Here is a 27,706-nt window from a genome sequence, read left to right as displayed (position 1 = left end):
CAGAAAATAATTATTATTTTTGAAAAAGTAAACGATCCCCTTTTTAAGTGTACTATTAATTCAGTACCTCCGATTAGACGGTATTTTATATTGAAAAGACATAAAAAGGAAAAAGTTGTATTAGTTGTAGAAAAATAAAGAAACGCTTCAGTTATATGGTAATATAATATGAGTAGATTTATTTAATTCAGAAAGATTTAAAAAAACTATAACAAACTTCGTACAATGTTAGACAGATTATAAACTATCTTTAGATTATTATTAACTGTAAAACACAGTAAACATTATTAAAAAAATGTGGTAAATCCGCTTTGTTGTCCGAGCAACATCGTTATAATTTTCAGATTTCCGCAAATTTGCCAGTTGTGATCCTTATACTTAATATTCTCGAAAACAAGCATCACGTTTTTATAATTTTTTAAAAATTACTAAATGTGCTACTGGAACTGGCGCATACACATTTGTATTGTATAAAAAAAACAGCCTTAAGACTTCGCTTGGGGCGTCTATAAACAGTCGCCATTCATCATTTTTGTAAACGTCAGGGCCGGCGGAACTAAATTTTTTAGACTATGGAGTTCAATGGCTCTTATAACTGATGACCGGGGGGGGGGGGGAAGGTAAAATTAAAAACTTAAATTATTTAGTTGACTGATATAATTTATTCAATATTACATTACAAAAACAATTTATCTTTATTTGTGAATCCTACAACTTATTTTCAATAATTTTTCTTGGAAAAATATATTTATTAATAAAATGTGTCATGATTTTAGTCTATGGAATTCCATACTCTATCCACGGCAGAGTATGGAGTGCTCCATAGTCTCCATATAGGTTCCGCCGGCCCTGGTAAACGTTAGGCTTTAATTTGTTCATTAGACCCTTTACATCATGACAATAAACGATCGAATGGTCTTCATCAAAATCTTTATTGTCTTCAACATTATCAATGCTTATATTTCTTAATACCGGGTAAACTATTGAAGCTGTTTCAAGATAACGAATTGCTTTTTTCTTCCTGCTGTTTGTCCCTTTAAGATTCGTGTTGCAAAAGTAGCAATCCTTGCAATTTTTAGGTTTTAGCCAAACAGTAGGCAATTTATACTTTATATTTTTACCCTCTTCCAATGTATTCAACATAAGGTAACAACTGTTTCACATGTCATTAGGAATCCAAAGTTCATTCAAACTTGGAAATTCCATATTAAAACCTTTTTTATAATTTTCTTTAATTTTAACATTGATTTTTTTACGACTTTTTGGAGCCACAAACTTACTGCAAACCTAGCAGAAACAGTTGGAATTATCTATACAATCGTGCAAAACATTGCGGTTGTGTGATGACGCCTGCAGTCCCACTTTCTCAACCTGACCAGCCGCCGATACTTCTTTCCTACTTTTGCCATGACCTTCACCACGGGGAGGTCTCCTAGTCGCAAAAATAGAAAATAAGAAAATAAATAAGCACGGAAACTAATTCTACATAGGTCAACAACTTTTTGAGAGTGTAGTATCACAGAAATGCGATTAAATTTTAGTTAAACATTTACAGTAAACCATTTCTGGATTATAACAAATGAAAAATTTTTAATTTTTAAAATCCAACATCAGATTCGTCGTCGGCGACCTCGAAAATCACCACGGAGTAGCAAGTTTCAATCGATTTCATGCATTTAAATATATTTTGTCCGCCATATTGGATTCTACATATTAAATTTTCATAAACTAACACCATATTCGTAATCAGCGACCCCGAAAACCCCCGAGTAACGAGTTTCAAGGAAATCTGAACAATTTTTTTTAAACCCGCCATTTTTAATCCGACATTTTTAATTTTTTTATATATATTCAATTCTTATGTTATTTAAGTCACTAAATTAAAAAAAAAAATTGGACAAGTGCGAATTGTACTCGCACTGCAATGGCGGGTTCCGTACACAAATATTAAAACAATACTTGCAACATTTATCGGTAATTGGTAGAATTAAAATAAACAATTAAAAAAATATATTAAAATCATTTGATAAAAAAGAATAACTACAAAAAAATTAAAGTATTGTATATCTATTATTATTCACAATATTAGATATACAATACTTTAATTTTTTTGTAGTTATTTTTTGTTATCAAATGATTTTAATATATTTTTTTAATTGTTTATTTTAATTTTACCAATTACCGATAAATGTTGCAAGTATTGTTTTAATATTTGTGTACGGAACCCGCCATTGCAGTGCGAGTACAACTCGCACTTGTCCAATTTTTTTTCTTTTTAGTTAAGAAATTAAAGGGAGAAAACAATCTCATTTATTCTCTTAAAATTTCACTCTTTCTTAAAATATTTAATGCCACCTGTTTTAACTAAAAAAAATTAAAAAAAAAAATTTTTTGAAAAAAAAAAATAAAAAAATTTTTTTTAAATTTTTTTTCAAAAAGTTTCTTAAATAAATTTTTTGTCGTCAGACTGTAATAATACACTAGTATACCAATTTTCAGCTCATTAGGTCAAATGACACCAAGCCTGTAAAAAAGAACACAAACTAACTTTTAGGTCGGACAATGCTTCTCTCTTTAGATACACCTTAAGGGGGGCGCCTACTTTATCGGGGCAAAAAAATCGATTTTTTAAAAGTTGTCTTAACTGAAAGTACAACTATAAGAGAATATGCTCTTAAAATATTACGTCAAAATACAAAGTATTTTTCGAGTTACAGCTTGTAGAACGCAATAAAGCGCGTGGACTGGCGCTTGGCCTGGCGCGCGATTCCACTCGCGGTCTCTAATACTTTTCATAATTTGTCGCGCTTATCTACTATTACACCTACCATTAAAATTACCATTTATCAGTAAAATCTCTTCTTATCCAAGAGCTACACATAAAAAAATAGTCGTTCATCGAGGCCGCGAAATAGCATTTATATATGTTTTTCAATCTTTAAACGCGTTTTTCTCAAAACACTGTTTTTGTAGTTTGCGTACACGATAGACAAAAATCTAATCAACCGATAAGGGTCTATTTGGGCTTCTTTTGAAGATGAAGAATGTCTATTCTGTATGAATTAAATTTGTTTTTGATAGAGTTAAATTTAATGCTTTCTTTTAAATAAAAAATGAGATTTTTTTTGGCAAAAATTAAATTTTTTTTTAAAAGTCATGTAAAAATTTCAGTTTTTACTTTCTATTGAAATCTTTTAATTCATACAGGAGGCAATAATGTATATTTATAGAAAAAATTTTGTTTTTTTGTTTTAGATAAGAATTGTGGGCCCTAGGTTGTACGCAATGGGAAAATTTTAGCAGCGAGGCGTTATATATATGGCGTTTATTTTATTATTAAATTCTATTTTCATTTAATGAAAAAATTATATTTCAAAGGTTTAAATATATAAGAAAACATACACTAAATCTCGCATCGATTTATTTAAATGTGTTTGAGAAAAAAATTCCTGAAATGTACGCAGTTTTTTACCTTCTAAAGTAGGCGCCCCCCTTAAAGCACTTTTCCTATGTGACGGCCGAAATTTTAGGCTTTTTTCAGGGATTTTTTTTCACAGAAAGTAAAATATATTTCTATAACTTATTTTGCATGTTATAATTGGTGTCTAGAAATATATAAAAAAAAATTTTTAGTGATTTTTCAAATCATTTAATAATTATTTTTATGAGTCAAAGGTGACTCCTTTGAAAATGCACGGGTGAACGGTCCCAACGATAACTTTCTTCAGTATTGTTTGAAATAAAAAAATCAAACGTAGTTTTACTCAGTAGGCTTACTGTTATCGTGTAAACCTCAATAAACAATTTATCTTAATAAATAGCAAAATGGCGGACTGTTAAAAACAATTTCAAAAATCGTTTGTTTTTCGTAAGCAAATTGTTTTAAAAAAATAGGAAAATGTTTATGTAAAACCATGACTGAGGTTCACACAATAGCCACTCATGTGTAGAATAATGCCTACAAATTGTGGACCCGAGATAAAAAGAGACACCAGTTGACCTCGTGTGCTCCGGTGATGTTGTCCCTTGGTATATTTTTGGGCGCCTTTTAGAAAATTCCCAACCTTGTGACAGCACTGAACTCGAGTATTGGCGCCTGAGCTCTCTCTAAAAAGATGTCCGTCAATCAGGCGGGAAGCATGTAAAAAAATTATCCAAATTTAAAAAAAGCGGATAACTGTTACTGCCACAGGTAGTAAAACGTTAAGCACCTGTTGCATTGGCTAAAGTGTTCTGCCCATGCGCCGTTTTCCAAAGCCTTATATTGTTTAAATTTAACCGCCAACTTTTTTCAACTCACTAGGATTGAATCAGCTGATGTCAGGAATGATTGATTTCCTCGTAATTGATGAACCAGGACGACCGTGACCTTGAGGAAGTCTGATAATCGGTCTGACGTTGGCTGGAACCAGGCTGTGAAATGACCACTTAATGAGTAAAAACTCAATTTTATAAAAACATTTTTTTATATAAAAAATGTAAAAAAAATATTTTGGAGATGAGTTTAAATTGATAAAAAAAATTATGTTTTAGGAGAACTGTTAATGCTTGTAGAAAATGAAGCCGTCTCCTCCGGTGTCATGGCGTGGCGTCCTTTGAAAAACGTGCTCCGAAAATAAAGTTGCCGTTAATCGTCCAAAGTTACTTTCTTTCTACGAACTTTTTCACTTATTTGTTCGGAGAATTTTTATGCACCATTCACTAATAGAGTACTTGATTGACACGATTTCAGTGGATAAACTTTATTTTAAAAGAAACGTGTTTTACCCGATCACGTCGGGGTCACCAATGTGGGATTCTTGGTTATTTAAAATAATAACAATGTCTAAAATCATCAGAAGGGAATCCTCACAGATTTAAGTGTTAACTTTAAGTTGGGTGGTCAAATAAAAATGTGGTATTTAACTGTTTAATAATTAAATTTATTCGGATTGAATATAACGCAATACAATGCGTATATCACTTAAGTGGTTCCAGACGCAACTGTTATAATAAGCGCGGGCATTCATACAAGACGCGTAATGCTGTCACTCATCTCGCTAGAGAGAGAGAGAAGAAACGTTAAGGCGCGTTCAGTTAGCGCGTCAAATCTCTCCTTTCATGTGCGAGAAAAAATATTACCAGTTACAGAAAGCAACTTTGTCATGCTCGATCCCCACTGGTTACTTAACAAGGATCGATGAGAAGAACGAAACCTGTTATTAAACAGAGATAATTAATAATGGGCTTTGAAATTTTGTGACTTCTCTTCCTCACTATTGATTTGCAAAATGTTAATTACATATTACAAAGTAGACATCTTTAGACTGTCCTCTAATAGTATGTGATTGAGAATTGGCAAATGAGTCGTCAAGGAAAACTAAATGTCGATTATTTTCGAGTACTAAAACATCTTATAATTTATTGTCAATCTTATTCATTAGCTCCCGGTAGTTTATTTCTATTACCTTTTTTTCAAAGTTTCACTAGAATGTTGAAAGTCACACAAAAGTAGAAAAAACAAAACACAACATTAAAAAAAATTGAAAATTAGTTTTAATTTATTTATTTTGTTTGTGAATAAATAAATAAGTAAATTATGATGAATAAAAAGAAGGGAGCAAGAATTATTGAACCTAATTACCATTTGAAAATTAGTATGAGAATATTACAAAATATGGGAACTCTACACTGAGAAAAATAAACATAACTGGGTGCTGTCCGGACAGGACTGGTCCCTGTCCAAAATTTTTTTTTCATTTAGACAGTACTCTTTGCTTTCTAGACAGGAATGATTCCTGTCCAGAACGGACTCAGTAATGTCTTAGACATTAATGAAACAGACAGATGTGAACGATGTCCGGACAGGAACCATTCCTGTCCAGACATTAATGACAACTCGCCGCCTTTAACAGACGTAAGACATAATTCAAAACAATTATAATTAAAGGTTATAATAATGTCAATAAAAGATAGAATTAATTAAAGTAAACGGTCGTTATTTTACTGTTAGATGTAAAAGTAAAATATATTGCTAGTTAAGTGAATAAAGGACAGATTGTGTTTTAGGGAAAATAAATCGGACATTTAGAAAAAACTCTTTCAGAAATTATTATTTTAGATATTATTATATCTTATATTCTATACATTAATAAAACATTATATTAATTTTTAGTGTTTTCTATTTCAATCTAAACGCGAATTTTTTTTTAACACAATAATTAAATTAAATTAAACAAGTAATTAAATGATAGTGAATACGTTATAATGTATTATATATTTTATAGAGTAGTAGTATTTAAAGAAAATAAAAGTATAATATATATTTTCACATTTAATAAAATTTAACGAATGCAATACAATAATATTTTAAATATATGTAAAATTTATTTCAACATTATTACAAAAGAATACATTGCTGTGAATCAGAGTTCAAGTTTTTGTAAAATATATAACGGAAATAAGAGTAGGTTTTATGTTTCTAAAGTTGAAAATAAATATTAATATAATTTTCCTAAACGACTCAAATCCATCGCTTTGGGATGTACAGTTTTCCATTCTTATTTTTACTAAGAAATGAAACATAAGCTGATTGTATTTTTTCATTGGAAAGTCGAACAAATTTGAATCTATCAGTTAAATCGCGAGAATACAGTTCGTAAGCTTGGAAATGGTGGTCATATAAATAATTTCCAGTCACATTTTTTGCGATAATAATTATTTTTTGAGGTTCAACTTCAACTATAATATAAACAATGTATAATTCTGGGTCATTTTCACCAGGTATCATTAATACTGCATTCTGACAAATGTTGCGACCTTGAAGTAAAATGGACTGTAAGTGTTTCACGTTGTTCTGTACTTCAATATCAGCAAGTAAAGGAAAATACAAATGCATGTTTGGCAAGTCTGTTACTTTTAGAGTTTCTGAAGTCTGATATTCATAAAGTTTCAATTCCAAATTTTCATTACGCAAAAATCTGTCAGAAGCCTGCAACTGAGATTTAATAGCTAAAGTCTTAGTAATATTTTGTCTATTACGTGAAGCATGAGCGGCCAATTTTGAAATTCGGTTTTTACTTTCGCATCTTAAAGTTGACAGATGCCATATAGGACCAAAACGCTTTGATACTCTAGGATAGTGGGGGAGAAGATGATGCTTCGGTTTCACGCAATCCTTAAACAAAGAAGTCAACTTTCCTAAATATTCTGCTATTAGGCTTTCTAAGTAGTTCAATATGTCAACATCAACAATTGGTGAGACGACAATATCTATTATTTCTCTTAAAGTAATAAAAAGATCCCAGTGTTCATTAGCACGTGGTACTAAATCTCCAATCAGTAAACCAAGATTTCGAATAAAGCAGAATGCTTCACTAGCCGACATTTTTATGTGCTTGTTTTTTATCTGGTTCAATTTTATCGGACGTGGCTTATTCGTTTCATTTGGCCCGTAATCAAAATTTTGAACTCTAGAATTAAGTTCTGTTAGTGTAAAGAAATCATCAATTTCAATGAACTGGTGAAGAATTAATCCAGTATCATATTCAACTATACCTTCAAAAATATCATGCGCAGGGTCAACGCCTATTAGTTCCAAGGTAGAACCAGATTTTAAATCAGATATAGCTGATTGTCTTGCGACACCTGTTTTTTTAAGATCATCTGCAAGCAGATCAGATTGGTATGATGTTTCGTCTCTAAGTTTACACTGCGATTCCTTTAAAATTGTGCTCATTTCTGAACTCTTCACGTGACAAAATCGGCATGGGTAGTTAGCCGTGAAACCTGTTGTAAAACCAAGTAATTGATTAAATGCCTTATTATCGCCGATACAAGTTCCTACAACCAAATAAACTTGTTGAATACCATCTGGAGTGGAAACAGGTATTCCTGAAGTTGCCAAAAAATTCAGTTCATTTACACCCTTTGTAAAAAACATACGAAGAGGGACTTTTTCCAAGTCAATAGATCTGAACAATGTCAAGATAAAAATGTTTTCTACCTTTGATTGTAGCTGAGGATGTAAACAGGCAATAACGACATAAACGGCACCAATTTGTCCTATTCCCTTATGGCTACCTAGTGGATTGTTAGTTTCATATTCGTCCCAGTAAAGAAATAAGGGAAGAACAATCCGATTCTCATAATCACGTTTTATAATTTTCCAACGTTCACCTTGTACAAAATTAAACAATATAGAGTCATCATTTTCCAGATCAGCAAGATAAGATAATGTACTTTTAAGTACTCCTGGAATTTCTAAAAATTTTTTAATAGTTTCACGAATAGGGAAAAATTGGAAAGAAACCTTCTCATTTTCGGGATCGGAAATATTTGCTTGATTATTATAGAAATCTTCCTTGTTGATAATAACTTCTACAGGTGGAAAGTAGGTTCCTAAATTTTTTTCAAAATGAACTAAACATTTATGCTCTGTATCGATATGAGCAAATACGTTTTGAAAATCGTTAAACATTCGTTGAAATGCATGAAGATTTTGTGAATTCTCTCCTAATTGAGATAATCTTAAGAGAACTATATGAATTAAATTTGTAACCGATTTTTGTTGTAAAATGCTTGTCATATCATCTATAAACTCAAATGCTCGCGTTCTTGTTAAATCGGGTTGACTAAGCCATTTGCTGGCAACTAAATCAGCCTGCAATTTTAAGATTTGACAAAATATTTGTGGATCCATTTTACACAATATCAGCCCTTACAATGTATAAAATCAAAAGTTGAAACAAGTAAACAACTAATAAAATACGATAACGATCAAACAAATAAACTACGAAGTGAGAACTACTCGTTGATTTTTTACTCGCCGGGAAGTTTCAGTTCATTCACGAAGAAAGACAATGCTTTTTTAGTTACTTGAAGCAACTTATCGTCGGGCTTATTGATTCGCAAAATAATTTTCTGCACAAGAACCCATGCGTGAGAACTTTTGGTTGGATACGGAATCCGGTATGCCAAATAAATTTTTACAGCCAAATCGAAAGCTTCAGGTATAGATTTACAATCGTATTTCACAGTTCTGACGATTAAGTATATTGTTTTTGGATCTTTGAGATTGCCAGTGATGACGACATAAGGTCCTTGTTCTTGGGGGGTTTGTTGTAATTTCCTTTCCACGAATGAATCTACGTCTTCATCAACCTAATGGAATTAAATGCCTTATGAGTTGTGTATATATATTAAACATTATAAAAACGAAACTTTTAAGGATTGCTTAAACATTGTGTAAAGAATACTCAAAGAAAATATTATATTCAGGGTGTCTACTAACCGGGAAAACAGGAAAATGAATTTGATCGGGAATAAGCCAGAAATTGTGTTCAAAACCGGGAATTTTTTCACCAAATTAAAAAAAATTATAATTTTAATTTGTTTATAAAAAATCGCTTTTTATTTCAATTTGTATTTATAAATAATTAATTTGACAGTAAAAAATCAGTCACTGATTCAAATATATAGTATGTAATAAATTCAAAAAAATATCGAATTAATAGAAATTTTGGGAAATTCAACTAAAAATAATTAAATTTGTTAAAGAATTTCATTAAAAACTTTTTAACAAATCGAATTTTCAAAGTATTTTAATTTAATAATTGAATTTTATAAAGAGTTACATTCTAATGTATTTGTTTTTTAGTGTGAAGATTAATAATTAAAATTTTTTAATAAAATTGAATTTTCGCAATGTTTTTTTGAAAAATCTGAAAAATAAGATTTTTGAAATTTTAAAATTCTTTTATTTCAAGATAATTTAAATTTTATAAACAAATAATTGAAAACTTTTGAAATAATTGAAATTTCTTTACTTTCTATTAAAAATAATTTAATTCTTTTAAAGAGATTTATTTATGTTCGGAATCAAATAAATTTAAATTTGATGAGAAAAAAGCCGGGAAAAATTAGAACAGAGCCGAGAATTTTGTTAAACGAAAATAGTAGATACCCTGTATATTGGACATTTTGGACAGTGAAAGCAGTATATACCATACCGCTACATTTGAGATGAACGTTTCTCGATCAGCAAGTTTGATCTTTTTTTCTTCGTCTGTGTCAAGTTTCAATCGCTTTGGTTTTCTGTTTGAATTTGGCTTTAATAGGGCAACGATTGCTGTCGGAAAAATGGTTATCAGAACTGTGTCTTTCTGATCTAAAAATCAAATTTCAGTAATAGATATTATTATTATGAATTAAATATAAACGACTGAATTCTTCGATGTAAATAATATACCATCAGTTAACGATTCAATATTATTGAACAGCTCTTGTAATTCATCATCAAGACGTCGTGAACTAATGAATTTGACTAAAGCGTCTCGAAATTGTGTCCAAGTTTCTACAATGCTTATTGAAGTTTCGTAGTATTTTTCGAAGTCCAACAGTATCTATATAAAAGCATACCTTTATGTCCATTTAAAATTGTAAAAACTATACCCATACCAAAGATAAATATAAATTTACCAAATCACGATGTTTTGCAAGACAAGGCAACTTTTCCCACTGCCATAATGCTCCGTTTAAACTTTGTTTTGACATCTCACGACGTGCAAAAAATGTTTTCTGCCAAGCATTTTTGAGTACATCCCAATCAAGTCCATTTTCACAAGGTGCTTTAATCAGTTGCAGTAATTCATCAACTGTATCTGTTAAATATATTGTATAATATTATGGATGCAAAATTTATATTTATACACATATATAATCGTGAAAATACCAGGTTGTTTATCAGCATCAACATCGACATTAACTTCTTCTAAGGTTGCTTTTACTAATAAGCCATCTTCAGCGAGAAGAGTTCTCAAATAATTTATGCGATTCATGAATCGTCCAGAAGCTCGAATTTTTTTTGATACACCACCAATTTTGACTGTCTTCGTTGCTGTGTAAAATACTCCTGGGACCTGCTTGAAAATGGTCGCACATTCCACCGACAGTTGAGTCAAAATCTCAGAAGAAATTCTATAAATGGATAAATTGTTAATTTTTTAAGTTTTGAATGAATTATAATTCCTAATAAAATTTTTTTTAATCTTGTTTCTATTTTTTATTTTGATATAAATTTGTTATATTTTTCCATTTTGCATTTGTATTTATTTATTATTATTATTTATTTTTATTTATTTATTTATTTATTTATTTATTTATTTATTTATGTATTTATTTATTTATTTATTTATTTATTTATTTTTATTTTTATTTTTATTTTTATTTTTATTTATTTATTTATTTATTTTTATTTTTATTTAGTATTTAAAATTTTTTTATAATTCCATTTTCAAGAAAGTGTGACAAGTTCCTCGATTAAAATTATAGAATGTATTATTAATATGCATTTTGCAGTTTAAAATTTAGAGAAAAATTATAAAAAATTAAAAATGTAATTAAAAACGATTCAGTTATAGAGCAAATAATTTCTCGCAAAAATTCTTATACATATGGTTATTGTAAAGAGCTTACTCAAAGCTTTTCAATGGATTTTGTAAACTTATATTTTTTTCTTGAAAAATGAGGTTACATTCCCGATTTATAATCAAATGAGTTAGAGAGGCTAAAGCATTTTCTGAAAGGTTTTCATTTTTTTCGAAGTGGCTAAGAATTCTTTTTCCATCGAATGATTTTGACAGGAAGTTTTTGAGATTCTCCCTCCCAATTAAAGCACTGTTCTCTCCAGGAAGAACAGTTTCTTGACATTTTGTACAGAGGATGTCACAAAGTGTGGAATTCGTAGCACTAGCGATGGAATTATGAAGCGAATTTTCAAAAGAGAATACAATTTCTATAGAACGATTAGAAATGAATAATAAGAATAAAATAATTTATTTTTAAAGAAAATTTAAAGATTAATAAAAACGTATAACTTACCCTGGGACTCCATATTTACACTTTAAACAACTGTCATAATAACCTTTGAAAACTATTGCGAAATTTCAGCATTCATTTTTTTAATTATTATAAGGTGATATTCATAGAAGTTATAAAGTTTTTTTTGTATAGAATAAAATCAGAGATTATTTAAGGTTGGATTTTTTCGAACACTACAAATAAGTATACAGATTTATTTAAACGCGGCGAGTTGTCATTAATGTCTGGACAGGAGTGGTTCCTGTCCAGACATCGTTCACATCTGTCTTCTTCATTAATGTCTAAGACATTACTCAGTCCATTCTGGACAGGAATCATTCCTGTCCAGAAAGCAAAGAGTACTGTCTAAATGAAAAAAAAATTTTGGACAGGGACCAGTCCTGTCCGGACAGCACTCAGTTATGTTTATTTTTCTCAGTGTACCACCGAAATTAACCGGTTTTTATAAAATAATGTTCTTTGTTTATAGCATTGGCTTCTTTATGTTTACATTAGGAGTTTTTCTTTCTGTAGAAATTGTTAATATTTTTATTAATTGTAACAATCTTGCGAAAATTGCTTCTGGAGTTCCACTATTCATCACGAACTGTCTGCACTCTTATAAGGTATTTCAAAGGAATTAAGTTATATATATACTTCCGTCTATAAGTACTAATATTAATAATTATTTTTTAAAAAATCAAAAAACTTTTTTTCTTCTGAATTTTTATAGTGTAAACAAAAATACAATGTTCGGTTTGACAAAAATCACCCATTACTACTGATACAGAAAACTATACATAAATGCTCCGTCTGATTACAAATTGAATTTTACTACTGAAATAAAAAAATTATATTACAGAAGGACAGAAGGAAATTTGATACAAACAAAAAATTGATACCTTCATTTTTAGACTGACTACAACTGATTTACTCTACTAAAAAGTTGACGTATCCTTGAACTTTGAATATATTCTACTACTGAAATAAAACTTTAACTGTACACTCAGACAAAAAGTTTATTTTATTGAACCAAACTATTTAATTAACCTATTTTATTTGTTTTTATAAAATAATTTGAGTCAAACAAAAATATTTGCTTGTCTCAAAAAGTACATGTATGCTTTAAAAATAGCAGTTTCACTTGTCTATAGTCCGCGTTCGCGTCAAATTTATTAGGTAAATCGAAAAAACAAAATTATAATTGTCGGTTAAATAAATGCATTGTGTTCATTGTAAGACTTACTACAAATTTAATTTTTACGAGTGAGAAGAATATTTACAATAAGTTTTTGTCAAGTTTTCAGTTGTGTAGCGATTATGTTCTTAACACGCAGTTATTGTTTTAAAGCAAGTAAATGCCAATGGACAAAATTTCCCGCAGTATGACAGCCCTAGGAAAGATTGTAGTTTTCTAAGAGTAACTCACCCTATCCTTGATGGTTATATTACAACCGAGGAGATTCTAAGGAATATTGTGTCATGTAAGAGTGGAAAGGCCTCTGGTCTGGACAGAATTAATAATGATTTTCATAACAATTTGCCATCAAATTGGGTGTTTTTTATTGAGCATTTTTTTAATAACATATTAGAAAAGGAGTTGGTTTCTAAGGCCTGGGGAAAATCTTGTACTAGCATGATATTTAAGAAGGGGGATATAAAGGACCCGGGGAATTATAGACCTATTACATTGGTCAACTGCTGAACAAAGATTTTCAATCTGGCTTTAGGGGGGTAGAAGCTGTTTAGACAACTTATTTACTCTTCTAGCCATTATTCAAATTCACCTTAGAACCCCGGGGGCAGTTGTTTACGCACTATTTATTGATTTTAAAGGAGCATTCCCCTCGATTTCGCATCAACAGCGATGCAGGGGCCTTTCGATAGATAGCGCTTTGGAAATTATATTACTCTGTTTTGCGGATGATATTGTATGCCTGTCAGATATGCCTACAGAGCTGAACAGAAAAATAACAGCTCTTCATTCTTATTGTGAGCAAAATAAGCTTACGGTCAATATAGAAAAAACAAAAGTTGTAATCTTTACATGGTCAGAGAACTCTTCCGCTAGGAAATTTAAGTCATTTAAATTTAGAAATAAGCAAGTGGAGGTTGTAAATAAGTATGTGTATATGGGGGTCCCATTTGACAGCTCTTGTTCTTTTTTTCCCGCAGCAAAAAAAGCATCTCTGCCCTACAACGGAAAAAGACACATAAGCGATAAATAGGTCCAACGGAGATATTTGAGAAAAACCGTTTGCGTTAAAAACTTCATTTAGAGCTCATTTTTAATGAATAAAAATATCCTTACTAAGGTAAATAGCATGTGCTTTTTCTAATTGAGTAAAAAAAATTAATTATTTAAACAATCTCTATTAATAAATGCACTTGTGAAGTTTTTTCATCGCAAATACAACGTAAAAAGAACACAAAGTCGTTTGCGGAGTTTTTCGCTGTAAAGTCATCGAGCGGAGCAAAGATGTCCAGCGAAGAAACATACGCAAAGCAGTTCCGAGTTAAACCGATGTCGCTTGCGTATAGTTTCCGCTGGACATCTTTGCTCTACTCACTGAGTTTACAAACTAAAAAAATACATATGCGCCCTTGCAGATGTGGTTTTGCAAACGAAGCCCAGCTCGGCAGTATTTACAATGGAAAAAGAACGCAAACGATTTTGTGTGAATTTTCACACTGTATTTTGTGACGTAGTTCATGCCTTTTGCAGATTCTGGACAACGCAAAGTACCTCATGTGTCTTTTTCCATTGCAACTTCTCATTTTTCGCGAATTCCAATATTTTCAAACTTAATTTTTTACTATAAATAATTTAAATTTTTTATTTTAATTACGATAGTTAGATGCAGTTTTTGAATACGAATCCATTAATACTAAAAACTTATTTTTCACCAAAATGTCGCTTATGTGTCTTTTTCCGTTGTAGGGCAAATCTGACGTGGCCACGGTTGCACTTGGTTCTGTGTTAGGATTGATCCATGCACCCGGGCTGATTTGTGGAATACTTACGACAAACTTTTTGAGAGTCTATCCCTAAGTATGTTTTACGGGGGTCAAGTCTGGAGTTTAAAACATTTAAACTATTTGGAAAAAGTCTAACAATCCCTTTTTAAGAAACTATTATATTTGCCCACGTGCTCACTAGGGTACGCAGTTAGATTAGAAACCGGCTCGTTACATGTTTCTTACATGTTGTCTTGGATAAATAAAATATTAAATATGGAAAATTCTCGGTACCCCAGGCGTCGCCTTGAAAGACTAAAGATGTTAACATTGAAAAACGAGGAAAATAAATTTAATTGGTATAATCAAATTCGATATTTTTTTGAAGCCTGCGACCTGGTGGATATGTGGAGGAACCTAGACTTGATATCAGTATCGGTTAGTAGGAAGATGGTTGTTAAGAGATGTGAATCCTTTTTTAACGAACTATGATTTAAATTGTAAAGCTCTTTCTAGAAGCCTATTAATTTATCCACATCTCACACTGCAAAGGGGGACCCAGAAGTACCTGCTCATGCGCCTGACGTTGTTTTTAAAGAGAATTTTTGCTCAGATTCGTTTTCTTATTACTCATGTCTGCAGAATATTTCTGGGGAAGAATAAATATAATTTTGAACTCGAAGAATGATGCCCTTTTTGTAACCTAGGGAAGGAGAGCCTTTTCCATACTTTAGGAAATTGTTTAGCCTGTAGGCATAGGGGCCATTCAAGTATTCCGTAAGCATATTTTTCAGGTTTTTAGACCCCCCTCCCCTATCGTAAGATTTTTTATATGCATTAGCGCCATTTTTTCTAATGAAAATAAGCAATAGCTAGATCCCCTTCCCCTTTAAATTCTTACGTAATACTTGAATGGTCCTATATCTGCGAGGAATTTTTTCCTGCTATTTGTTCCGAAATTGATTTAATTAATATGTGGATTGCAATCATATCGACTGAAAATCGCGCAGCAATTAAAAAATTTGTTTATATGATTCTGCGCATTTTTAACGATTAATTTTTTCCTTTTATTAATTGTAAATTCTAACATATGCGAAACTCCTTTTGTAATTGCGCATTGCAATAAGACAAGTGAAATAAATAAATATAGAACTATAATGCCACGAACTTTTGCGAAAATCAGCAGACCCTTTGCAAATCGTAATATTTCTGACGTGAAATGCCTCTTAAATAAATTTTTTCTTTGCATAGAACAAAATATTTGGTTCAAGAAACTAAAAAATTTAGTTGAGTTCAATAAAGTGTTTGGTTCATTCAAATAAAAACATTCAATTAAAAAATTTGGTTGAATTAAATAAACGTTTGGTTAACTGTTTAGCAATGCATTTATTTGGTTTATTCAACCAAAATTTGGTTGTTTCGAATAAACTTTTTTCTGAGTGTAATTTCTCAATCTTACTAAGTTGGTTCGACTAAAAGTGTGTTTTACTGCTGGCAGTATCATTTTCTTATTTTTAAATTCCTGTCTGGCGTCAATTGACCTATACTACTAGAATGAAAAAATTGAATTTTTATCAACATTCTCACTACTAAGAACAAATTGAACAAAGATCTAAATTTAAAAGCTATGTGTTTGATCAGAGACTGACTTTTGCAACTAATAAAAAAAATTAAATTTTGTGGATTTTAAACTGTATTACTTTTATAGTTCATAAATAAAAATAGCATTGTATGACTAAAATTGATTTACACTGCTGAATATGAGATTATGTATTTATAAGAGTACCTTACTGAGAGCGTTCATTTAATGTTATTGTCTGACTTAATACTGACTTTTACTACTGAGTTTGTAAAATATAGAAGAGAATTTTAAAACGTTTTGCCTGACTTTAAGCGACTGTATCTACTGACAAATATTTATATCCAACTTTAAGTTCCACGTTTCACAAACTATTTGCGACGACACTTCATTGGTGTTAAAATAACACTATAATGTATTAAACTAACACTAGATGGTGTTAAATTAATATAAATTTTTAATGGAGTTAAAATAACACCTAAATTGTGTTAAAACAACACCATCTGAAAACTACACGCAACAAATTTAACACATATTTTTTTCTGTGAAGACACTTTTTAATTTTTCTGACTAACAAAAATTGATTTACACTACTGAGAAAAAAGTTTATTGCCGACAACAAGAAATAACAAAACAGAAATATGGTGCGTCTGATTAAAAGATACACAGGCCGACAAAATTTTGGCGAATCTCAAAACTAAGAACCGGAAAATACTTTTCCGAAGGTTTTTGACGTGCTGAATCCGAATCTGACCTCAGAATTGCCCCATCACGTCATGTTTTTGAAATGTTCTACACTGTAAAAAGAAAGGTACTAATAATAATTCCCCTTTAAAAAGCCTTTTGAAACTGGGAAAAAAATTTATTTTTCACTGAGATATCGACATTTAAAGTTTTTGAATTTGGTAAATTTGTCAATATTCATATACTTACCAGATTCAAAGACTTCAAATGACGATATCTCAGTGACAAATAAAAATGTTTTTACGTTTAAAAAGCGGCAAACTTTCAGATGCCGCAAATAACTTTTAGAACAAAAATTTTCTCTTGAATGTACAGGTCTTTAAAAATGGCACTTTTAAGTTAGAATATCTAAAAAAAACCTGACGTGATAGGGCAATTCTGAGATCACACAGAAAAAAACCCGACTCACTTTTGTTGCAACGCATTTGGAAGTCAGTCTCGAAATGAGTAATCGACCACTTCAAGTGACTCGAAGGCTATTTTCGGCGTTCACTCGGTATTAACACAAAGTTAATTTTCATTGGATTCCAACAGAATGTTAATAAATATTATTGCTGATTGGACTGTCGTTACCTCGGTGTTAACACCGGGTGAACGCCGAAAACAGCTGAAATGAGTAATTGGCAACTTCAAGTGACACAAAATGAAAAAAATGTCAGGTTTTAGTTTTATTTGTGTGTTATGTTGGCAACAAATGTAGAAAATGTCTGCTGCGCGTTGCGCCGTTACTTTTTTTGTGAATCGCATGTTTCGTGTTATATTGTTCCGATAAATCGACTTCAAATATTAATGTTTTAACAAGTGCAACATGTTTATTCATTATATACAATTATTTTAATTCATATTTTTATGAATGATTCCTAGTTATTACAATGTTATTGTAATTTTATCATAAACCCAAAATGATACCGCTTTTACTTATTTTAAGTCTTTTCCCCAGAAACTCAGAATGAGTAGCAGGGATATTATTTTTGTTGGACTCCAAAATAAGTATCATATGCTGCTCATTTTGAGTTCAGTCTTTTTCTGTGCGGATTCGGATTAAGGACGTCAAAAACCTTCGGAAAAGTACTTCTTTTGAAGTACTTTTTCCTCTTACATATGGGCACTAAAGTTTTCCTTTCTAATTGAGAGGATTTTCCTCTTTTACATTTTCCATTAAATGTCACTTTTTAAACAGTTTTTTTTATATGAAATTATGTCCAAATATTCTGAAATTATTTCTTTGTTAAACTTTTTTTATTTATATTAAATTATATATTATTAATTTATTATTTAAATATTTGATTCACTTTTATTGAATGTAACATAATTTTTAATTATATAATAAGAATTCTAAACAAATGTATAAGTAGTTGTGCATAGCTTTAGATAAGTTGAATCTACCGCTCTCATTAGAGCAGGTAGAACAAATTATATGATAAAATTAAAATGTTAAATTAATGTTGTACAAATTTTTAATAAAATATAAATAAAAATCATTTAATTATATGAAATAAAAATGTACCTATGAAATTAAAAACTAAAAAGTATTAAAATATATTTGCAAATTAAAAATTTCTGAAGTAGGTTTTAAATAATTAATATAGTTTTGAAATAAAAATATTTTTTAATCTTCTAATATATTTGAAGTTTATAACAATTATTCGATATCATCGAAGAATATATAAGCTTCTCTCAATTATCGACAGTCCCATATTTTCGAAAGATAACGTAAGGTAAACTTTAAATGTTTTCCTTAAATTTTATTAAACTTTTCAGTAGTATTAATATTACTGTAATTATTATTATTTCTTCTGTTATTATTAACAAATAACAATTTCAATTGTAAAATTAATGAAATAAAAATATTATTTTTACTTAGTAACACAATAATAATAAAGTGATAATAATAATAAAAGTAAACACTCGAAAGTTTATAATTAATAAAAATTATTATATATTGAAGATATGAAAGAATAGTATCGCGGTACGCTTGGCAGGGGATATTTCATCACAGTATTTATCAAGCATTGGGATTTTTTTCTGTATTTTTTTGGGCATTAGCTCCATTATACAATATTATAAATGATAAAGAAAATTCCGAAAGAAAATTGCCATTAGACGGTTGGTATCCGTATGACACAAACGGCGGAATTGCCTTTTTTATCACATGGGCACAGCAGGTATTTTATTTATTTAATGTAGAAAATTATATGCTGATTAAGAATTTTAATTATCAAAGATTTCGACTATATCAGCAATTAGTGACATATATTAGATGTCACTAATTTCTGATATAGTCGAAATCTTTCATAATTATTTTATTTATTTCTCTCAATTTTACTTCATTTTTTTATTTAGTTTACACGAAAATATTTGTCATTTACAAATTTTATTTTTTGAAATATTTTAATAAAATACATCATTTTTGCATTTTTTAAAATGAATTATTCTTTAAATTATAGAGGGACTCGAATCCAATATAATTTTTTCTTATTTGATTATTGGTTTTACTAAAAGAAAGTGAAATGTTTTAATGTAAAATATATTTGAAACATTAATTATTTTTCAGAAAAATTTTATAATTTTTAAGTGAAACTAATATTTTGTATTATGTATTTCAGGGAATTGCAATTAGTTTATGCTGTATTAATAATACAACAATTGATTCATTTATCAATGGTTTAATAACTGTGGCCTCGTGTCAATTTGAAATATTGAAATGGAATTTCTCATCATTGGCAAATAACATTGAGGAGGAAAATATTTCATCAAACTTAAATGAAAATGAATCGAAAATATATAAATATAAAAAAATTAATGATCAAATTCGCAGCTATATAAAACATAATTTGGCAATATTTGAGTAATTTTGAAAAATTAATCTTCAATTATAGAATTAATTATTATTACTCTCTTTACATTTGTTTTAATTTCCATTATAATTTTCATTTGTTTATAGCTTTGTAACTGAAATTGAAAACATATTTTGCACAGTCGTTGGATTACAATTAGTTTTTAGTTGCTTTATTATTTGTTTATCAACTTTCTCTGTTTCTCAGGTATTTTATACTTTATTTAAGAAAAATAAATTGTATTTAAATATTCAGTAGTAAAGGGCAATTTTAGTCAGACGGAACGTTAAAATTGCAATTTAGTAGTAATGATCAGGTATAGTAAGTAATAAGAAACAATTTTAGTCAAACGAAATGCATAAAATTAAAAAAATAAAATGGTAACCGGCCACGAAAAGTCGTTCTGTGAATAATTCAACTGGCTGGGACCTGGCACTGTACCGACTGCAGATTTTTAATTTACTATCCAGCTGTGCGCTGGCATTCTACCGCCTGACAACCGGCTCGGATCAAAATGATAATTTCAACAAATGTCAATAAAAAAATAATAATTAATTGCAAAAGATAAATACTGATAACAATTTATTGATAGTTCACTTTACACATTTTTTCATACACTTAAGGGCATCCGGGAAAAATCAACCTCCCAAAAGTGTTTTCCCGCGTGTCGTCTCACTCCTAAATAATTAGAGATATTTAGTTCCGATTTATCATGATAATTAGGGGAATTCATGATGATAAAGAATATTCTCGAAAATTGCAAGTAATTATTGAAATAAATATTGAAAAACGAAATTACAAAAGTTGTATTTTTGGCGAAAGTTTCGGACAATATGGCGGCAAGCACACAGACAAGTGGATCTATGTGTCAGTGGTCAAGGAGGTGGCGCCAATTCTCGAAAGTGGTCGCGACTTGAACTAAGGAAATGTATTAATCTTAAATTACTCCACTTTCAATCGTTAATAAAATAATTTCCTCGCAAAATTATTGCAAAAACGGAGAGGGCCGCTCCTCGGAGAGTCTTCCTCTAGCACCCCTCTAAATATGAACCCGAAATATTTTATCCTCTCAAAATGAGACGTCTATACTGAACCGTTCAAAACCCCTTTTTACCGTATATTTAAACAATTTTTTTCAATAATTATTTATCAAAATTTCTCTAAATTCCGAGAGGACCGCTGGTCCCAGAGCATTTCTCTATATTTACCAAAAATTCCGACTCAAAATATTCTTTTCTTTTTAAATGAGACGTCTATCACGAAACCATTATTTTTTCCCGAATGCCCTTAACGCTATTTTTATTATATACACATTTGAAAAATCCAAACGCTTGGGGGTACGAACCTACGCCTAACCGAATATTTACGCACCGAAATCACGCACGCTAACCACTATGCTACGCTCGCATGGAACTCTCAAATACTTTTAAGTCTCACCAGCTGAAATAAAAATTGTAAAATTACTACGCGGCAATGGGCAATTTGGAAATATGGACTGATGTAATACCGGTATATTTTCAATACTTTACTGAATGTGTATTTATGAATATTTTAATGTTTCGTTCAAAAAGAAACTTGTTATATTTTTATTATTATATTTTCTAATATTTTATTACATCCCGCCGCTGGTTGTCCACTGCCGAACATCATTGATGTCTTTGATGTGCTGGGAGAAGCGGGTCCACTGCCAGACATCATTGATTTCTTTGATGTGCTGGGAGATGTAGTCCCGCTGCCAGACTTCTGAAGTGTGCACACTTCTGAGTGTGTCAAGCTGCAGTAGCGGAAAGACCGTACATAGCGCTATCCACTCAGAAGTAGACGACGAGGCGATAGAAGAGACTTGTGAGATATGCTCGCGGCTCAGAAATGAGGAGGCGACTTACCTTGACAAAATTGAGTTGGAGGTCGCAAAGATGATAAAGTCTTGCGACATTTAGAAGAACGTCAATAGGACGGTAAAAAATGGCCTCAGAGCCATCGAAGTTCTGTTGAAAGAGGCAAAAGTAAAGCATGTCGCGGCCGATGAGTCGGACTTCGATTTAGCATGCGTTCTCAGCGGCGCGGAGTGTAACCGCAAGGACCGTAAGGAAAAGAGAGAGCGTTCCTATAGGCGTAATCTCAAAAGCTTCATAACAGATGCTCAAAAACGGAAGCGAGAGGGTGACAATCCAGAGGAGACTAGAACCCAAACCGATAAGAGGAAAAAGGAGGAAGCTCCTCCAATGGGAAAGAAAGTACCAGATCCAAAGATTCCTCAATTGGAAAGAATGAGGTCAAAAAGATCCGGAGTTCTAATCCGAGTCGGTCAAGGATTAACGTATGCTGACGTTCTGGGTAAACTTCGCAAAGAGGTCAACCCGGACGACTGCCATACTGCCTGCTTTTGGGGTCACTGATTACAAGTCAGAAATTTAAAAAACGAATTGGTGGATCCAAAATCTCCGACATTTTTTTTTAATTTATGATTACTATCTTGTAATTTTAGCAATTATAAATGCAAAATTACGACAGACAGTAAACTGACAATTCACTGCACACAGATGATGAATGCAGAGGCGGAGACTTACAATCCCATATCTTCATTAGTTTTGCTCAAATCGACTTGAAATTTTCACGCAATATTCTTAAGATATCATACATTAATTTAGAAAAAATTTTAAAATAATCGAAAAAATACATTACTTCCCCCTTAACAGGTATTTGTTTTTAATTTTAATACAATTTTTTTAATATTTTGCAGCCATTTTGAATCTGTTATTTTATTTAAAAAAATTTTAATTTAGATTCGTAACCTGCGACCCCAAAAACTCCTTAACAAGTATTTTTTAAAATTTTAATAAATTTTTTTTTAAAAATTGTCGGACATTTCGAATCGGCCATTTTGTATTTTAAAATTTTTGTTTTCAGATTTGTAATCTATGACCCTAGAAACCCCTGAGTAATAATTAAGGAAGATTTCGACTATATCAGCAATTAGTGACATCTATTACACGTCGATTGAACTCTTTGGTTTAGAGTCAGGTGTTATTCTTAAGATAATTATTCCGATATTGTTGTCGGTAAATAATTATATTTTTTTAATTTAATTTTTGATCTGAAAAAATAAGCTGCGTGAACGACTGCACTATGCATCTGTGAGGACGCGAACCCCAGTTAATAGCTGCCTTTCGCGATATAGTCGAAATCTTCCTTAATTAAAAATTCTTAATCAGCAAATAATTTCCTACATTACCCTGAGTAATAAGTTTCATTTGATTTTTAAACCGCTTTTAGATTTTAACTATTCATTTGTAATTATGTTCCACTGCGCTCAGGTACAAAAATGGTTATTAAACTTTGTTAGGCAGTTTAAGGCAGCTATCTTTAAAAGATGTCAAAAGTAATATTATAAGGTACAAATACCAGGTAGAATAAAAGCATAAGTTTGCGTAATGTTTTTTTAAAAATATTTTTTAAAATAGACTTTTCTTCAATCACTATTTATAGAGATATGTATATGTACGTATATTTATTTGCACTTACGTAAACGTGGATTAATATTAACGTTATATACCTTCAGGAAGATTTTCTATTTTGAGAGCGATTTAAAAAGACCAAATTTTTTGTTTCACTGCACTTTTAAAGTTCTTAAAATCACAGCTAGTGCAACGCGTCGTGTGAAAGCGTAATGAAGGATAACTTTGCGATGAACTACTAGCGAAATCGAACCCTACATAAAATCGTCTTTCTCGGTATTAAAGTTTGAATAATCACGGCAACAAACCATACCATTTACAGAAGAAAATAAAAAAAATTGTTTTTTTCATTTTGGACACGTTTTGGTGATTTCGTCCCACTGTGTGGTGGTCAGTACGGGCGTGGATCCCAAGCGGTTGTAAACTCTGACATTTGTCCGACTTTTCGATTAAAATTATATATAACTGTAAATTATTGTACAAAAAGAAATTGTAACGTGACATCAAAATTTCGAACAATGAAATAAATTTTTTCTTTATTTAAGGCCAGAGAATTTACACCAGTGGAATTTTTAGGGAATTTTTCATACGTTTTCTGTATGACGTATCAAATTTTTGCTTTCACCTTTCTCGGAAATGAATTATATCTTCAAGTAAATGTTTACTTTACTATATTCTGTCAAGGGAACATTCTGGTGCAGAATTAGTGAAAAATAACCTTCTAATTTTTTTTTTACATATTTCTTAGAACATGTTTTGGGCCAATAATTATATGATAAGGAACATTTTTAAGCAAAAAATAGTATATTACATTTTATAAGGGCAGATAGTTCGAAATTCCCGCACTGCGCGAAATGATGCCCGAGGCGAAGCCGAGGGCATCATCGCGTAGTTTTGGGCTTTCGAATTTCTGCCCGTGTAATGTATACTATTTTCCTTTATATACGGTCGAAAGTACGCTTGCTAATTTATTTTTTAAGAAAATTGCAATCGAGTTTCATTTGACAGCCGGCCATCTTTATTTACTTTTGCTCCTCGCTTCAACGCCTCTAGCGGACACACGTGAAGCTCTGGTTTTTTCTCTGTCTCTCTCTTGCAAACAACATTCGCCTGCCACGACATTTGATGCATGAGCGAAGCGAGTGCTTCTGGTCGGGGGCAGGCACGAAAAAAATGTGAAAGATAAATTAATATTATATTTTCAAAAGAACTTTTCTGTTAGTACAAAATTAATTTTATGTTTCTAAAATTCTAAACATTCTAATGAACACAATTTCATTATTTCTTCAAATTATTAAAATTTTATTATAACATTTTAGCACGTATTAAAAAAGAAATTAAAAATTTTTTAATTATTTTATTTTTGTTTTTAATGTTTATTAAAATAAGTTTTAAAAATAATTATCTCATTTTATATTGCGATAAAAATTACTCGTTAAATTGTCATTGACGAAAATTCGAAATTCGACGAACTCGAAATTTTCTTATTTACCGACAGTGGTATTTTCACCGACATATAATTCTTTTACTTCCGCTGTAATAGAGGTTGGGTATGAAAAGCAACCAAAGCACAAATGTTTGACTTTCTGCTGCGAAATCGCAGAGGGAAGTACGTACTTTCGACCGAGGTATAAAGGAAATTTATTTTTCAAATTCTTGACCAGAAAGTACTCTTAAATTAAATTTAATAATTAATATTATTGTTTTTAGCTTTGATTTGAATAATTGTAATATTTTCATAAATTTCAGAATGAAAATTTATGTACAGCAATTTACATGGGAAACTAGTGGAAATTAAATACGCGCTACAAACGAGATTTGTACATAATTATGATTAGAACACGTAGACCACTCGTTGTTTCTACTACTTTTCTTATCAAATTGACGATTCCTACGTTTATGTCAGTAAGTTTCATTTCTCTCATTAATAATATTTTTACTTATTAAAGTAATTATTTTTTATCATTAATAATAAAATAATATATTTTTTTTATCTATAAATATCAAGAAAGTGAATTTCGTGTTCATTTAAATACAAGTATAAAAGAATTTTTTGCATACAATTTTTTTACATGAGTTTTTATTATTTTTGCAGATAATTCAAATGTCATATTCAATGTTTACACTTTTGCACAGAAAAAATGTCAGTTCTCATTAGAAAATTAATTCGGATTGAAAAGGAAGAAGAAATAGTAATTATTGTATATTTTATACACTAGAAACCTCATCAAATCAAGAACCACTAAATAGGGTCTCTAGTATATAAAAAATATTTTTTTAGTGAAAATTAAATAAAATTCATTAAAAAAATAAAAATTTTCAGTGGTTTTCTACTAATGAGTCAAACAATAACTTAACTTTAATTTAACTTTAATTTAATTTTCTGAAAATACAATATTATAAATTTTGAAATATCATTAGCGGATTAAAAGTTTACTTTAGGGATAATTCGACATCATTTCATTCCAATTAATGTGGATTTTTGCAAGTTTTTAGCGTTACTCCAATTTCACCACAAACGTAGCAATTTTTCCCATCTTGCTTTTTAGGGTATTTTACTCTATAATGTCCTATTTGATGACAAGTAAAACACTTTTAATTCCTATTACCCAACATCTTTTTATCGAATTTCCCTTTTGACTGAGGCCGCAGTTCCATGGCAGCGTTTTGCGTTGCGTTGTAATAAGAGAGAATGAAGCAAACGTATATTTGCGTCTTTTTCTCTCCCATTACGACGCAACGCAAAACGCTGTCATGGGACTGCGGCCTGAATGTCCGTATTTTGAGAGAAATTTTCAATCAATTTTTGACTATAGTAGGCAGTCTCTTTTGCTTTTTTTAATTTTTGTAAACTTCGCGAAGTATAAATTTCATTATTGTGACGATACAAAACCTCCTCCTTTTCTGTAATTTGATTGTATGTTTCGAGTTGTGGTTTATAATTGTTATCTTTAAACTCTTCTTCTTCTTCTTCTTTTTCTTCTTTTTCTTCCTCCTCTTCTTTTTCATTTTTTGGAAATGCTATTTTCAACAAACTTTCAATTTCACTTTCAAAATTGACATATTTAATATTTTCAATTTTGACGTCATCAAATTTCACTGTTCACTCTTTTGTATGGTGGTTCTTTCTCCCACAATCCCAACAGATCTGAACAGGATGATGCTCATTTTTGCAATATCTTTGCAAATGACCGTATTGTTTGCATTTGAAACACAAATTCAGTAATCTCAATGGTAGATATGTATATAACTTTTTGTGAAATTCGTTAATTGATAAAATACTGGAATCTCATTCTTTAAATATAATCCATAAACTTTTTCATATAATTCAATATCTATCGAAGTATCATATAATGCTTGGTTTCTTTTTATATTCAACAAATTGTCATTCCAATAGAAACTATTGTAAATTTCTATAAATTGCAATTCTCTTTCCTTATTCTTCTTCATTTATCTCACAGATAGGATTGCAATGTTTTTTAAATAATTTTTTCTTGTTGGTTTCAGTAGAGTTGGAACTTGTTTTATTTCTTGAATTTTATTAGGAAGTGATGATGAATACAATGGTGGTATATCCTCATTGTCTGTCATTAACGAGCTATCAGCAGCCGATATATAGCCGAAATCCATGATTTGAATAACTTAATAAATTTCAAAAACAATTTTCTTTTTCTTCTTCCAAAATGTTGAACGAGAAATGTTGAACTAAAATTTAAACGATAAACTAAACTTTTATTGAAAAATACGGCTTCTCCTTAGAACAATTTTATCAGAAGAAAGCGAGTCAAACAATAAATATTCCATAGCACCAAAAATAATAATAAATTGAACGAATATTAATAGCATAAAATTTTCCAATTTTTTATTTTAATAAAATTGAATAAATTAAAATTCTCATTTCTTAAAACTAATATTAAATAACTTAAACATTGCTATTTATTAAAAGTGTAATAATTTGTATTATAACGAAAGAACAGGAAAATGTTGTTAGGAGTAAAATAAAATGTGTTTAATAGAAATAAAAATTTTAAAAACAATAATAAGTAAAAACAAATAAATAGTAAGTTTGCTGTTCAAAATTTTCCAAAGTGAAAACCTTGTAGCAGTATTTGCCATAAGGTCGGGATTTTATTTTCACCTAAGTGAACATCGACTTCACGGAAAATGCGATTACTACCTAGTTTTTATTTTTGAAAACAGAAAGGCAAAATTAAGCTTCATTGAAATAAAAATTTTAATAAAAATTAAATTTTATTAATAAAACAATTTTAATAAAAATCAACATTTAAATA

At 30.2% G+C, this 27,706-nt stretch overlaps 2 protein-coding genes across 4 annotated transcripts; both read right to left on the bottom strand.

Annotated features, from left to right (window-relative positions):
* Positions 1–1,287: 1,287 nt before the first annotated feature.
* Positions 1,288–8,680, bottom strand: LOC122507313. The gene is made up of 2 exons (XM_043619939.1): positions 6,870–8,680; positions 1,288–1,432 (listed from the first exon to the last, which is right to left on the bottom strand). The coding sequence occupies exons 1-2, from the start codon at positions 8,678–8,680 to the stop codon at positions 1,288–1,290; spliced, it is 1,956 nt and encodes a 651-aa protein (XP_043475874.1).
* A 119-nt stretch (positions 8,681–8,799) lies between these two features.
* Positions 8,800–12,267, bottom strand: LOC122507294. Of its 3 annotated transcripts, XM_043619909.1 has the most exons (6): positions 11,860–12,267; positions 10,712–10,956; positions 10,459–10,640; positions 10,229–10,382; positions 9,990–10,147; positions 8,800–9,141 (listed from the first exon to the last, which is right to left on the bottom strand). In XM_043619909.1, exons 2-6 carry the CDS (start codon positions 10,815–10,817, stop codon positions 8,800–8,802), a joined length of 942 nt encoding a protein of 313 aa, XP_043475844.1. In that variant the 5' UTR covers positions 10,818–10,956; positions 11,860–12,267. The 3 variants fall into 3 exon arrangements, with proteins under 3 accessions (XP_043475844.1, XP_043475843.1, XP_043475845.1); XM_043619908.1 differs by lacking the exon at positions 11,860–12,267 and having other exon boundaries at positions 10,712–11,080; XM_043619910.1 differs by lacking the exon at positions 11,860–12,267 and having other exon boundaries at positions 10,459–10,607; positions 10,712–11,080.
* Between the last annotated feature and the right edge of the window lie 15,439 nt (positions 12,268–27,706).

This window comes from Leptopilina heterotoma, unplaced genomic scaffold, assembly GCF_015476425.1.
Source record: "Leptopilina heterotoma isolate Lh14 unplaced genomic scaffold, ASM1547642v1 Lhet_46, whole genome shotgun sequence".
Lineage (NCBI taxonomy): Eukaryota > Metazoa > Arthropoda > Insecta > Hymenoptera > Figitidae > Leptopilina > Leptopilina heterotoma.
This window is presented reverse-complemented; position numbering and strand designations above follow the sequence as displayed.